Consider the following 14,425-nt stretch of genomic DNA (forward strand, 5'->3'; position numbering starts at 1 on the left):
ATTTAATAATTCCAATCATCTAAAAATTACCTGAGTTCTAGTAGGGGCTGAGCCCTACACATTCCTTAAGAATACAAAGTTTTATTTTAATTTTTAAGTAGTAGCAGGTTCACCCGAACGCTATCAGACAATCAAAATTTGGTAAAAACGAAAATAAAAATGTATTTCTTCCAAATTTAATGATTCTAATCATCTGAAAATTACCTGAGTTCTAGTAGAGGCTGAGCCCTACACATTCCTAAAGAATACAAAGTTTTATTTTAATTTTTAAGTAGTAGCACCCTCACCCGAACCCCATTAGACAATCAAAATTTGATAAAAACGAAAATAAAAATGTATTTCTTCCAAATTTAATGATTCTAATCATCTGAAAATTACCTGAGTTCTAGTAGGGGCTGAGCCCTACACATTTTTGAAGAATACGGGATTTTATTTTAATTTTTAAGTAGTAGCACCCTCACCCGAACCCCATCAGACAATCAAAATTTGGTAAAAACGAAAATAAAAATTTATTTTTTCCAAATTTAATAATTTCAATCATCTAAAAATTACCTGAGTTCTAGTAGGGGCTGAGCCCTACACATTTTTGAAGAATACGGGATTTTATTTTAATTTCTAAGTAGTAGCACCCTCACCCGTACGCCATCAGGCAATCAAAATATAAAATAGAATTAAAATGAAAGTTTAATTTTCAAAATTGCAGGAAATTTACTACTAAACTTTGCCTCAAGCTTACTTAATAAGCTTACTGTACTTCAAAATGAAGCTTGCAGAAAGCTTTCTGCAATTTTCCACAGTGTCTAGAAAAGGAAAAAGGTTTTAAAATATATTTAATTCTAAGAATTGCAGAAAATTAACAGCGCAACTTTGGGAGAATCTTCCGTAGTAAATAAATAATAAATAATAATAATAATAATAATAATAATAATAATAATAATAATAATAATAATAATAATAATAATAATAATAATAATAATAATAATAATAATAATAATAATAATAATAATAATTGCTGGGTAAATAAATTTTCTTCTTAAAAGAAGAAAAATTTTATTTTTTTTTCAAAAGAAGAAAAAATTAAAAACAAAAATTTAATTAATTTAATTAATAAATAAAAATAAAAATTGAAATATCTAAAAATTTGAACGGAGCCTAAAGTGAAATTCAGTGTTTGCTTCAAAAGAAGCTTAAGGCTATGCGTGACTGCAAACTGCGCACAGCCATAAACTTTGTCGAATATGAACATCAGGTTAATGTTTGTAGGAAAGAAGCTACCGTGCGGCAATGGAAGATACGAACACAAATAAACCTTTGCCACAACTTTCACTTTAACATAGCTGACAATTAGTTTCTCATCACGTGTAGTTAGCTTTGACGTGTCAAATTTTAATTCACTTATTTGCAGCGTCAAAAAAGTTATTATAAAAAAAGAAGAAATTTTACATTTTTTTTATAAAATCATTTGTTATTTAATCGAAAAAAATATTAATTTGGAGAAATAGTTTTTCTAACTAGTCGAAAAAAATGATGAAATCTATTATATTAATTGGGGGACCCTCCAAAGGTATGTTGATGTTTATAAAAATTAATTTTTATACTTGGAACTTTTTTGCTTTTAAGAATAATCTGTTGTTAATGATTTTTTCACTAATTTATTTAATTAAGATATCTTTATCTAATTAAATATGAACAACTTTAAAATTAAAATATATTAAGGTTCAAATTATTATTTAAATTATTATTCTTAGACTTGGATTATTTAGATTATTTCTTAGATTATTCTTAGAATTATTATTTTTATTAAAATTTTATTAATGAATATTATTATCAATATTAATAAAAATAAAGATTAATATTGCTTTTTGTTAAAACCGCGTCTTTTGGTAATAACGATCTTAATACGATTTTTGTGTTTAAAATTTACTTTGGCCGTATTTAGGCCTCTTTTTACAAAAAAAGAATAATTTTGGATATTTAAACAATATTTATAAATAAAAAATTTGTTTATTGCAGTTTAAATTTTATGGATTATAATTTATTATGTAATTCAATGTAATGTTGTCTAGTGTACACTGGAATAAAGACAATATATTTGAATCAAACATAATTATCTTTGTTATACAGTCAACCAAAAATTATTTTTGATATAATATTCAAGTCAAACCTATTTTTTTGATTGGTTACTTAATTTCTTTGTTATAAAGTCAACCAAAAATTATTTTGGATATAATATTTCAAGTCAAACATATTTCTTTAATTGGTTACTTAATTTTGGATTAAAAAGAGATTTTTTTCAATGTATAATGTAATATTATTGAAATAATATAAATAAAATTAATTTTGAAAATTAAAAACTATTACAGGTACAAGATTCCGTCCACTTTCGCTCGATGTTCCAAAGCCCTTATTCCCAATAGCGGGACTGCCAATGATTCAACATCACATTGAGGCTTGTTCGAAAATGGAAAATTTAAGTGAAATTTTAATAATTGGCTCGTATCCGGCTTCGGAATTTTATCATTTTGTCCAAGAAATGATAAGTCTTTATTCATTGTCAATTCGTTATTTACAAGAATTCACACCACTTGGCACTGCCGGTGGAATGTATCATTTTCGTGATCAAATTATTTCTGGTAATACAAAATATTTTTTCATAATGAACGGCGATGTTTGCGCTAATTTTCCACTTAAGGAATTATTTGAATTTCATAAGAATAAAAATTCCTTGTTCACAATAATGGCAACTGAGACAACAAGAAAACAATCGTCAAATTATGGATGTATTGTTGTGGGTAAAAAAGGTGAAGTCAATCATTATGTTGAAAAACCATCGTCCTTTGTCTCGTCGTTAATTAATTGTGGTGTTTATATTACATCGCCGGATATTTTTCAAACAATGTCCGATGTATTTTTCACTAGGCAAGAGAAGAAAAATATTGGGTAAGTTTTATAATATTACTGTTTGAATATAGAAATTTATTTCTTTACACTTAAAAAAAGTTGATATTTAACTTCAGTTGAGGATTTACAGTCGGACCTGTTGGAATGCAATTTGTTTGTATTCAAAAATGCCCAACAAGAATTACTTTCACTGAGTTTCAGAATATTGTAAAACTATTACAAAATTAAATTATAAAACAATTTTTTTCGGGATTGTTTACTGCATAATAAAATTTTAAAAATCGAGTTGCATTCCAACAGGTTTTACTGTATTGAATTATTGAGAGTATAGTTGAAAAGTAGGTAGCCAAATGTACTAGAATTTTCTTTAGTAACTTTATGATGAATGAAATATTTTTTTAGCGAATATCTGAATGGCAGTGGTAAGGATCCAGCTCACATTTCTTTAGAAGAAGATATACTGTTAAAATTGGTTGCCACTAATCAGATGTATGCGTTACCGGTGACAAATTGGTGGTCACAGGTGAAAACTGCTGGTGCTGCTATTTACGCAAATCGACATTATCTCACGCTGTATCGGCAAAAAAAACCTGAACTATTAGCACCAAATGAAGATTTTGATAATAGAATTATTGGCGACGTTCATATTCATCCTACAGCTTTGGTTGACTCCACAAGTGTGGTAAGATTGCTTGATTGGCGAGAAAAATGTTTCTCGACGCTCAGCGTCGACGCCAAATTCAGAAACCTAATTTTAAAAAAATAATTAAAAAAAAAAAATTAGGAAAATAAAAAAATCATTTAGATAAAAAATCTTTATATTTCAGTTGGGGCCTAATGTCAGTATAGGGCCGAAAGCATTCATCGGCCCTGGGGTAAGAATACGAGAGTCAATTGTCCTCGGGAATGCGCAAATTGAAGCTCATTCTGTTGTTTTGCACAGTATAATTGGTAAAAATAGTTTTATTGGAAAGTGGGCCCGAGTCGAAGGCACTCCTTGTGATCCAAATCCAAATAAACCTTTCGCTAAAATGGAGAATTCTCCGCTATTTAACAATAATGGAAAACTCAATCCAGCGATTACAATTCTCAGTGAGTAAACTATTAATATTTAAATTTGTTTTTTTTAAATGGTAAAAAATATGAAATACTATTTTTCCGATTAGGTTCTGCGCATCATTTTCGTTGCGCACAACCCAAATGAAAGGAAAGCACGTAAAAAGTAAGAGAGGGATACGATTCGCGCATGCGCAATATTTTGTAAAATGAACTAAGAAGCTTGGGGCAGTTCTGCGCAGGCGCGAATCAAGAGAGAAAATGTATCTATCTTTCTCTTACTCGATATAAAGATACTTTATAATGAAGAAGAAAATTTAACACACAATTTTTTTCCGCAATGCAAATTAAACCGTATTTTCAACTATACGGTATTTAAATAAATATCGTTTGGTATTTATTATTTATAGTATTTATTTATTTAAAAAGCTTTCTTATTTGTCAGGTACAAACGTGAGTTTATCAGCGGAAAAAATTCTTCTCAATTCCGTCGTACTGCCTCATAAGCAGCTCACCAGAAACTTCAAGAACGAAATTATTCTTTAGGTTCGAATAAAATATGTCCCCCTCAGTTAAAAAAGGGGAAAGAAAGCGTAACAATTTTTTTTTCCAAATATTAAAGTTAAAAACTGTATTGTAAATACATATTATATACTCCATTTTATGCCACCTAATTTCAATATGTATAAATAAAAAATTTGTAGCATACCTAATGTTCATAGTAGAAAAATTTTTTTATAATTTTATGAAAAATTTTATTAATTTAAGAAAAGAAATTAATCTAAGAGAAAAATTTATTAACTTATAAACTTTATTAAAATTAAAGCGACTATTATATAAAAATTCTAAACTTTATAACTAAACTTTATAATGTAAAGAAAACGTAGTTAAAAATTATATAGAGGTAAATAATATATATTATTATAATGTACAAGAAACTATATTTAATATTTGTAAATAATTACTCGATTGCGATTATTGTTTGAAAATTTTGAAGTGAAAAAATCGAAAATTGTGTTCAAATAGTGAAATGATAAATGTTTTTTATATTGATTTTATATTTACGAAATTTTTAATCTTTGTTTGCGTAGAAATTTTGCAAACATTTTTTTTTATGAGACTTTCAGTGTTTTCTTATACAATTCAAGACTTTAAATAGGTTGTAAATATAATCTTTATACAACAGCTGAATGAAAATTGTACTCTAGATAGAAATTTTTATTTATTTCATTTAATTAATATGTTATAAAAGATTAGAAGAAAATATAATTTATTAACAAAAAATGTAATTCTAATTTAAAATTTTTTTGTTATTAAATTTTAATAGAAAAAAATTGTAATTAATAGCTACTTCTTCTGTTGTGAAAAAAAGGAAGTTAAAAAATAATTTTTTTCGATTAGAGGAAAATTTTAACTTCTTTTGTTATTAATTTTCGAAAAAATATATAATTTACACCTCTTCTGTTATTAAATTTTAATCAGAAAAAATTAAAAATTAACACTTTTTCTGTTTTATTAAATTTTAATCGAAAATAAATGTTTAATTTATTTTCGTGAACGCATAAAAAATTGATATTATTGTCGTTATTTGTTATTTTTAGTCAAACATTTGGCATTCGAAACAAAATATTTATTATTTTATATGGAAAAAAATTATTTTTCCTCTTTATGTATTGAAATATTCTTGTAGAAAAAATGAACTGAAAAATATATAGATATTTGTTACAAAACTATACATGAATTATTATTCAACGGAACATTTTCTGCTACGAATTTTTTGTTTAAAAACTTTTTTTTTTGTTATAAAAAAATAATTTTAACTCTAAAAAAATTTTTTTTATTATAAAAAAAAAATATATTTTGTTTGAAGAAATATTTTTTTTGTTAAAAGTCAGTTTTCAGTCAAAAAAATATAGTTATGTTTGTAAAAGAAATTAATATTCGAAAAAAATAAGTTTTGTTAAAAAAAATTTTTTTTGTTCTAAAAGAATATTTTTTGCAGGAAAAAATATTCTTATTTGTGTCCGAAAAAATGTTTTTTATTGAAAAAAATTATTTTTATTACAAGAGAATATTTATTTAAGAAATAAATTTTCAATGTAGATTTCAATAAAATTGAGAAATGTTTTATTACAGTGAAACCTCGATAAGTGAGACAAGTGGTTTAATTATCATTTCAATTAATTCAACGAAACATTTTCTTCCACGAATTTTTGGTTTAAAATTTTTTTTTTGTTGTAAAATGATATTTATAACTCTAAAAAAATTTGTCTATTATTAAGAAATATATTTTGTTCGAAAAAATACTTTTTTTTGTAAACAAAATAATTTTTATTCTAAAAGAATTTTTTTGGTCTAAAAGAATAATTTTTCTATGAAAAAATTGCCTATTTCTTTTCGAAAAAATAATGTTCTAAAAACAAAAAAATAATTTTTATTCTAAAAAAATATTTTTATTATAAAAAAATAATTTTTTTTGTTCGAAAAGAATGTTTTTTATGTGTAAAAAAATATATTTGGTTTGAAAAAATATTTTTTATATAAAAAAACCATTCTTATTCAAAGATAATATTTATTCAGGATACAAATGTTTTATTACAGTCAAACCTCGATAATAGAGACAAACGGTTTATTTGATCATTTGATTTAATTCAACGAAATATTTTCTGCTACGAATTTTTGTTTTATAAGTTGTTTGTTGTTGTAAAAAGATATTTTTAATTTTGAAAAAAAAATTTTTGTTATACAAAATTATATTTTGTTTGCAAAAATACTTTTGTTTGTAAACAAAATAATTTTTATTCTGAAAGAATATTTTTTCTATGAAAAAATTGCTTATTTCTTTTCCAAAAAATATTGTTCTTTAAGAAAAATAATTTTTATTATAAAATAATATTTTTGTTAGGTAAAAAAATATTTTTCTTTTTTCGAAAAGAATGTTTTTTGAGTGGGAAAAATATGTTTTGTTTAAAAAAAGTATTTTTTTTTGTGTTCGAAATAATATTTTTTGTTTAAAAAAATCATTTTGTATTCCAAGATAATATTTATTTGAGAAAAAAATTTTCAATGTAGATTTCAATAAAATTTAGAAATATGTGATTTTTATAAAATTTAGAAAAATGATTTATTACAGTCAAACCTCGATAAGTGAGACAAAGCTGTTTATTTGAATCCATACAAAAAAATATAATTTTGTCCCGAATAAGTATCTTAGAAACTAATGAAAAAAGAATTTAAGAAATGATAACAAAAATTTTAAATATTCATTTCGTTGAATAAATTAATTCTAAAGATCGTAATTTTTATCAAAGAAAAAAAAAATTTATATCACTTATGAAATATCACTTTTTGGATAAATCAATCTTTAATAATTAGAGCCACGATAAATTTTCTTTTCTTAAAATATTTTCGACGTTCCTTTCAGCGTTCATTGTGAATAAAAAAAAAATTGAAAGGATTTTTGAAGAAAAGAGAAGAAATGGCTTTTCTTAAAATTAATATCAAAAGAAAACGTTTTTCAAGTGTTGGAATTCATATAATAAGCGTGCAAAAATTGTAAAGCACATTTTTCATAAATATACATGTATAGTATATAAATATATATACACTGAACCCTGCGCAAGTTCAATAAAGCGCACGCTCTGCAATCGCAGCATCACAGTTCAATCTTTGCTCAGTACCAAAATTTCTTACGCTGAAAGAAGACAGGTCACATACAATTTTTTCGTATAGGGACCTCTCTTTTACAATCATGATTATATTCTACTATAATTGTTAGAATAGAATTCTTGGAATTTTTACATTTTTCATTGAAAATTTAATGACAAGAAGAAAAAAAGAAGAAGACAAAAATAAAAAAAAAACAATAAATAATATGTTCAAATTAAAAAATAATTTTAATATAATAATTGTATAAATAATATTGTGAATGAGGCAAGTGTCTATGAGCTGTTATTACAATGGCAGACGACCATATGTACGATGATGAGGTAATTTTTTTTTCTCTATTAAATTTAGTTTGTTTATAGAAGAAATTATCGTTTTATTTGAATTCTATAATTATAGTAAATAAATTAATAGGTAAATAAATAACGTGTTCAATTTAAAACAAAGAAATAGTTCATTTTAATTTTTTTTTTTATAATGTTTATTTATGTTTTATATCAATTCGAAAAGATATTATTGAAAATTCCAATTAAGATAATTTATTTACAAAAGAAATAAACAATGAGATATTTTATTTCCGTTTTTCGATTCAATTGGACATTTTTACAGACCGTTTACTTTGTACCGTTTTGCATTTTTTAATTTTTGTTTTTAATTTTTTCTTCTTTTGAAAAAAAATAAAATTTTTCTTCTTTTAAAAAGAAAATTTATTTACCTACCAGCAATTATTATTAGTATTATTATTATTATTATTATTATTATTATTATTATTATTATTATTATTATTATTATTTTTCTTTATTTTTATTTTTTTATTCATATTACGTATTTTTATTTATATTTTGTAATAAAAAGACTACGGAAAAAATATTTACCTGGAACAGCTATAAGTTTCTTTAAAATAGCGAAAATCTTTACTAACTAAAAATTTCGCTATATTAAAGTGAAATTTGTACCTTTTCCAGGTAAAATTTTTTTTCGAGCATTATATTACAAAATAATTAAAAAAAGACGGTTTTAACAAAATAATAATTACTATTGTTACTATTATTATTATGAAAATAATAATTTTACTTTTATTATTTTAATTATCAACTTTTATAATCAGTTTTAAGCTTCGACGAATATATAATTATTTTATTATTATTATCATTATTAATATTATTAACATTATTATTAAGACAATTTTACTTATAGCTTTGAGATTGAGATTTAAATTTTAAATTTAAGTTTATACAAGTTTGTAAAAAGAGAATAATTTTTAAGGAAAAAAAATTCTGCACTTATAGCTGCTGAAGTTTACTTTTGAAAAAGAAATGAATTTTTAAATGAGTCTTTCGGAGAAAAGAGTTTATTTTCCTTTATAAAACAATCTTGTTCATGAATTTAAACTATACATTAAAGAACAAGAGCTGAAAGTTCTAACTTTGAACTTTTGTTTATTTTAATAAACTTCACATATTACATATTTATGTACCGGTTTTTGTAAAAATATTCTTCTTTTAATTTATATACATATATTATATTTTTATTATTATATTATTTTTTATTATTCCTATTTTTCATTAGAATATTGTTTTCTATTATTACTATTATTATTATTATTATTATTATTATTATTATTATTATTATTATTATTATTATTATTATTATTATTATTATTATTATTATTATTATTATTATTATTATTATTATTATTATTATTATTATTACTATTTATTATTTTAAGTAAAAAAATTAGAATTTTTAGTTGTTTTAATTTTAATATTTAAAATTAATTTTTTTTTAAAATAAAATTTACTTATTATAAATATAAAAAACGGTCAGTAAATTCATGAAAGATAAAAATTATTAATTTTTACCATACAATTTTTTTATTATTTTCAATTTGCGATTTTCAACTATTATTATTCTGTTATACATCTATTATTTTATTGATCTAATTTTCTACTATTTTATTTAATCAATTTTTCTATTGTTTATTATTTTGTTCTTTAAATTATTAACGGATATTAAAAAAAACCTTTCTTTCTTGTATTTCTAATAAGCAAAAAATAAATTTTATTTTCATTTATTTATATTTATAATTTTAATTATTTTTAAATTTAAACACTGAATATTTCACAAACACTGCACTGGAAATAATATTGTTTCACACACTTTAACATTTCTTTGTGGTAAATTTTTATTTTTTCACTTGTTTTACCTTTTATAAGGAAAACTCGATACAATATTATATAATTGAGTTTTTCTCACACTGAAATAATTTTTTCGTTTATTTTTTGTGGTAAATTTTTCTATTTTTTTTATCTGTAAGGAAAACTTGATTCAAATTTTATGCAATTAACAGTTTTTTCACTTTTAAAATTTAAAAATTCTGTTGTAAATTTTAAATCAATAATTATATTCACAAGACTTTTGGATTTATGAAAATAAATTCAGAAGTCTTGTGAATATTTATTGAATATTTATTAAAATAAACAAATAAATAAATAAAAGAAGAATGTATAAAATAAATTTTATATAATTAACCGTTAAACTTGTAATAAATAAATAAATAAATAAAATAAAATGAAACAAAGTTTTTTTTTCAATGAAATATCACAAAAATAGCTGTAGTTTTGTATTATTTTTTTTACCTTTTTTTTTGGTAAATAAATAAAAAAATATCAGAAATTATTAAAGAACTGCCTTTTTTTTAGTTTGTAAAAATTTTTTTTTGTTTAAAAAAAAAGTATTTTTATTGATTGAAAATTTTTTTTGGAATGAAAGTAAATAATTTCTTTTTCTAAATTTTGTAAATTGAAGAAAATTGTGTTAACAATGTTTTTATTCTTATTTTCGAAACACAGGGGTGGAGGGGGGAATAAACAAATTTATTAAATAAGCCTACATTTACTTTGGTCCGATTGTCTATCTCGGAACACTCGGCTTGAACTTCTATCGATTTAAGTAGCAGTGCTACAATTGAGTCAGCCGCCACCGCTATATGACTTGCCTAGATATTGCAGAGACTGAAAGTTCCACTGTAAAAGCTGTGAGGCCGTCAAGCATTTTATTGGACAAGCTCTTAATTAAGCTGAACGCTATCCAATTACCGTTCAATTTTCTCCCAAAAAATTGCATTATTATTATTATTATTTTTTTTTTTAAAAAGTAAATTTAAAAATTTTTTCTGTCAACAAATTTTCGGAAAAAAAATCTTTATAATTCACGATTGCAGTTTTTTTATGTAACAATTTTCTGCTTATTTAGTTTTTTTGGTAGTTAAATAAAATAGGTTTTGTATTTATATATCTACTGAAACCTACTATTTACTATACTTTTTTCTAAAATTTAATATTATTTAGATACTTTTTTTGTGACACTAAAAGATACTTTTTTCTGTTTTAGAATTTGTACTACTTTAAATTTGTAGATATAGTTGGAATAAACAAATTATTCTCAAAAATTAAAAAAAAAATTTATTTTTTATTTTATTATTTATTTTTTATTATTTTTATGTTTCAAATAAAAATTTAAAACATTTTAATAAAATTTTTTTCAAGCGATTCAATTATTTTCAAAAATTTTTCAAAATTCACTTAATTTCATAAATATGTTCCTAAAATTCTTCTTATAAATTGAATTATTTTTTAAAATTTTTAATAAAATTCGTTACAAAAATTCAATTATTTTCATAAATATAATAAAACACATCGCAGGATTTCAATAATTATTTTTAATACAAGATTAAATTAATTTCTCAAAGAATGCAATTATTCTTAAAAATTATATTAATATTCTTCGAAAAAATTAAATTATTTTAAAAAAATATTGGAAATAATTTGTTTATTAGAATTTAATAATTACTTTCAATAGATTTTTGACTAAATTTATTTTAAGATTGTAATTATTCTCAAAATCTTTATTGAAATTCTTAGAAACAATAACATATTTTAAGAAAATTCTTTCAAACGATTCAATTATTTTAAAAAAATTTTCGAAATTTAATTATTTTCAATATTTATTATATTAATAAAAAAATTTCCTAAAAGAATTCAATTATTTTTTAAAGTTCTAATAAAATTCTTGACAAACATTCAATTATTTCCATATAATATAATGAAATTTTCACAGGAATCCAATTATTTAAAATTCAATTTTCATAAAATTTTTCGAAAAAAGTCAATTATTTAAAAATATTTTCATAAAATTTTTTGCTAGAATTCAATTATTCGTATAAATAATAAAATTCTTCTCAGGAACTCAATTATTTAAAACACAATTTTCATAAACTTTTTCGAAAAAAATTAATTATTCAAAAAAAATTTTTACAAAATTCTACACAAGTATTCAATTATTTTTATAAATAATAAAATTTTCAATTTCTTCTATTTTTCTACTATTTTCTACTATTTTCTACTATTTTAATAAAAAATTTCCTATAAAAATTCAATTATTAAAAGAAAATTTTTTTAGGAAATTCGTTGCAAACGTTCAATTATTTTCATAAATATTAAAAATGTCACAGGAATTCAATTATTTAAATCACAATTTTCACAAAATTTTTCGAAAAAAATCAATTATTTAAAAAGATTTTTATACAATTCTTCGAAAAAATTCAATTATTTTTAATTTTATAAGTAAGAAAATTCTTCTCAGAAATTCAATTATTTTTAAAAATTTTATTAAAATTCATTGCAAGAATTCAATTATTTTGAAAAGTTTTTCAAAATTCAATTATTTTCAATATTTACTATTTAAAAAAAAAATTCCTATAAAAATTCAATTATTTAAAGAGAAAATTTTTTATGAAATTCGTTGCAAACATTCAATTATTTTCATAAATTTTAATAAAATTTGTTGCAAGAATTCAATTATTTTTACAAATAATAAAACTCATCGCAGAATATCAATTATTTTTAATACAATTTTAAATGAATTTTAGTATTTTCAAAAATTTTAAATAAAATTCTTATTTATAAAAATTCAATTATTTTCAAAAATTTTGACAAAGCTCTGTATAAGAATTAAATTTTACGAAATATTCAGTCATTCAATAAATTGTTTATTTTCTTATTAAAATAATTGATTCTTGTAGATATTTCTAATAAGAATTGATTTTAAATTGAATTTCAGTTATAAAAAAATAATTAAATATTAGATGCGTTATAGTGGAAATTTTTGAAAACAATAATAAAATTAAAAAAAATAATAAAATATTTTAAAATAAAAATCTTTGAAAATGGTAATTGTTCTAAAGGGGTATGAATATTAAAATTTTTATTTTGATATAGAATGATTAAAGTTTTGAATAATTTTTATTTAATAAATATTAACAAAAAAATGATTAAATTTTGAAATAAAAATTAGTCTTTTGTTAATTAATTTTGTTTTTTGTTAATTAAATATTATGATTATAATAAACTAATGTAATTAATAAGTATAAAATAATTAATAATTACAAAATAATAAATTAAAATAAGTTTTTATTATTAATTAAATTAATATTTATAAACTTGCAACATTTTTTTTTGTAATTTTTTTATTTAAATGATAAATTTTCTCTAGTTGCCAATGCTCGCATATCGAATCAATAGTATTCTGATTATGAAGGATAAAAATTGTCATAATATGAAAGATCCATTGGGAGATAAATTAATTTCTTTTAATAAAGTTGACAAAAAGTGACAAATTCTCAATTATGTGGTAGAAATGACAAATGGTGTTTCGCCCACAAATTCTCTATACCTACATTCTTAGGAATCTATTTTTTCCCTATTTTCTTCAAATTTTGTCGTTTATTTCGTATTTTGTCTTTTTGAACCACTTTTCCTTCTTTTATATTAAAATAATTAAAATATTAATTAATAAATTTGTAACTTTAATAAATATTAATAAATATTAATAAATATTTAAATTAATAAATAAATTTATAAATTTAATAATAATAAACATTAAATTAATAAATAAATTTGTTATTTAATAAATTTATTAATTTATTAATTTAATACATTTTTTTTATAAGGAATAAATTTTATTTACAAATAACTAAAGTAAAAATTATCCGAATGCTAAAATCACCCCGATGATAATATTACCCCAGGTTATCAGTTCTAAATAAAGCCATTAAAAAAAATTTTTTTTTTAAAATTAATATTCGAAATAACGTGAAAATTTAAATCGAAGATTTATGTTATAAATAATTTATGAACTCTATGCATAGAGTGGCGTGTTTGCACAATTCATTATTTCATGAGACGTCCAATCATGCAATTGAATTAAATACCGCATTTCTAGTGGGGAATAGTTTTTAATAATTTAGTGGAGTTATGCATTCGAAAGAATTTATGTATGCAATTTTACAATGTTGTAAAAATAATAATTCGAGTATTTTTTTTTATTTTTTTTTTTATTTACTACATTCTATAATTGAACATTAAGAAAAAACCACATTTTTGTTTATTAAAAAACAAAATAACAGTTAAAATAAAGAGATTACTGCCGATATTTTTTAAATTTACATCACTGTTCATTTAGGAAAAGAAATTATATAAAAAAAATTACTAACAAAAATTTTCAAACTATTTAAAAAAATATTTATTTATTTATTTTATTTATTTATTTTTAATATTATTCTATTTTTAAAAAATAGCAAAAAGTCTACTGACAACATTTTTTAAATTTCCTTTTTCTTCATATTAAAAAAGGATATTAAAAAAAAGATTACTGTCGACTTTTTTTAAAATTTACATTTTCGTTCATTTATCCAAAACAAAATAAAAAAGGATTACTGTCAACATTTTTAAATTTTACATTT

General features: G+C 21.1%; 2 protein-coding genes across 3 annotated transcripts in view; both read left to right on the forward strand.

Annotated features, from left to right (window-relative positions):
• The first annotated feature begins 1,274 nt into the window (after positions 1–1,274).
• LOC122504538 (mannose-1-phosphate guanyltransferase alpha-A) lies at positions 1,275–4,907 on the forward strand. The gene is made up of 5 exons (XM_043615691.1): positions 1,275–1,564; positions 2,364–2,940; positions 3,304–3,583; positions 3,729–3,993; positions 4,403–4,907. Exons 1-5 carry the CDS (start codon positions 1,525–1,527, stop codon positions 4,501–4,503), a joined length of 1,263 nt encoding a protein of 420 aa, XP_043471626.1. The 5' UTR covers positions 1,275–1,524; the 3' UTR covers positions 4,504–4,907.
• A 2,376-nt stretch (positions 4,908–7,283) lies between these two features.
• The window catches only part of LOC122504540 (inactive dipeptidyl peptidase 10), a 37,660-nt gene continuing 30,518 nt past the window's right edge, over positions 7,284–14,425 (forward strand). Inside the window, exon 1 of one of the 2 annotated variants that reach the window (XM_043615695.1) lies at positions 7,284–7,946. In XM_043615695.1, coding sequence (XP_043471630.1) covers positions 7,917–7,946 — 30 coding nt within the window. In that variant the 5' untranslated portion in view covers positions 7,284–7,916. The remainder of the gene's footprint in view (positions 7,947–14,425) is intronic. The other variant, XM_043615694.1, reaches the window with a different exon arrangement.

This window comes from Leptopilina heterotoma, unplaced genomic scaffold (assembly GCF_015476425.1).
Source record: "Leptopilina heterotoma isolate Lh14 unplaced genomic scaffold, ASM1547642v1 Lhet_303, whole genome shotgun sequence".
NCBI classification, from domain to species: domain Eukaryota; kingdom Metazoa; phylum Arthropoda; class Insecta; order Hymenoptera; family Figitidae; genus Leptopilina; species Leptopilina heterotoma.

What these genes read in the sequence shown, in the direction of transcription:
- LOC122504538 (XM_043615691.1), top strand. Translation starts at nt 1,525, where the DNA reads ATGATGAAATCTATTATATTAATTGGGGGACCCTCCAAAG. An exon ending in AATTGGGGGACCCTCCAAAG is followed by an intron (nt 1,565 to 2,363) that starts GTATGTTGATGT and finishes AAACTATTACAG; the next exon opens with GTACAAGATTCCGTCCACTT. An exon ending in TGGTTGACTCCACAAGTGTG is followed by an intron (nt 3,584 to 3,728) that starts GTAAGATTGCTT and finishes TTTATATTTCAG; the next exon opens with TTGGGGCCTAATGTCAGTAT.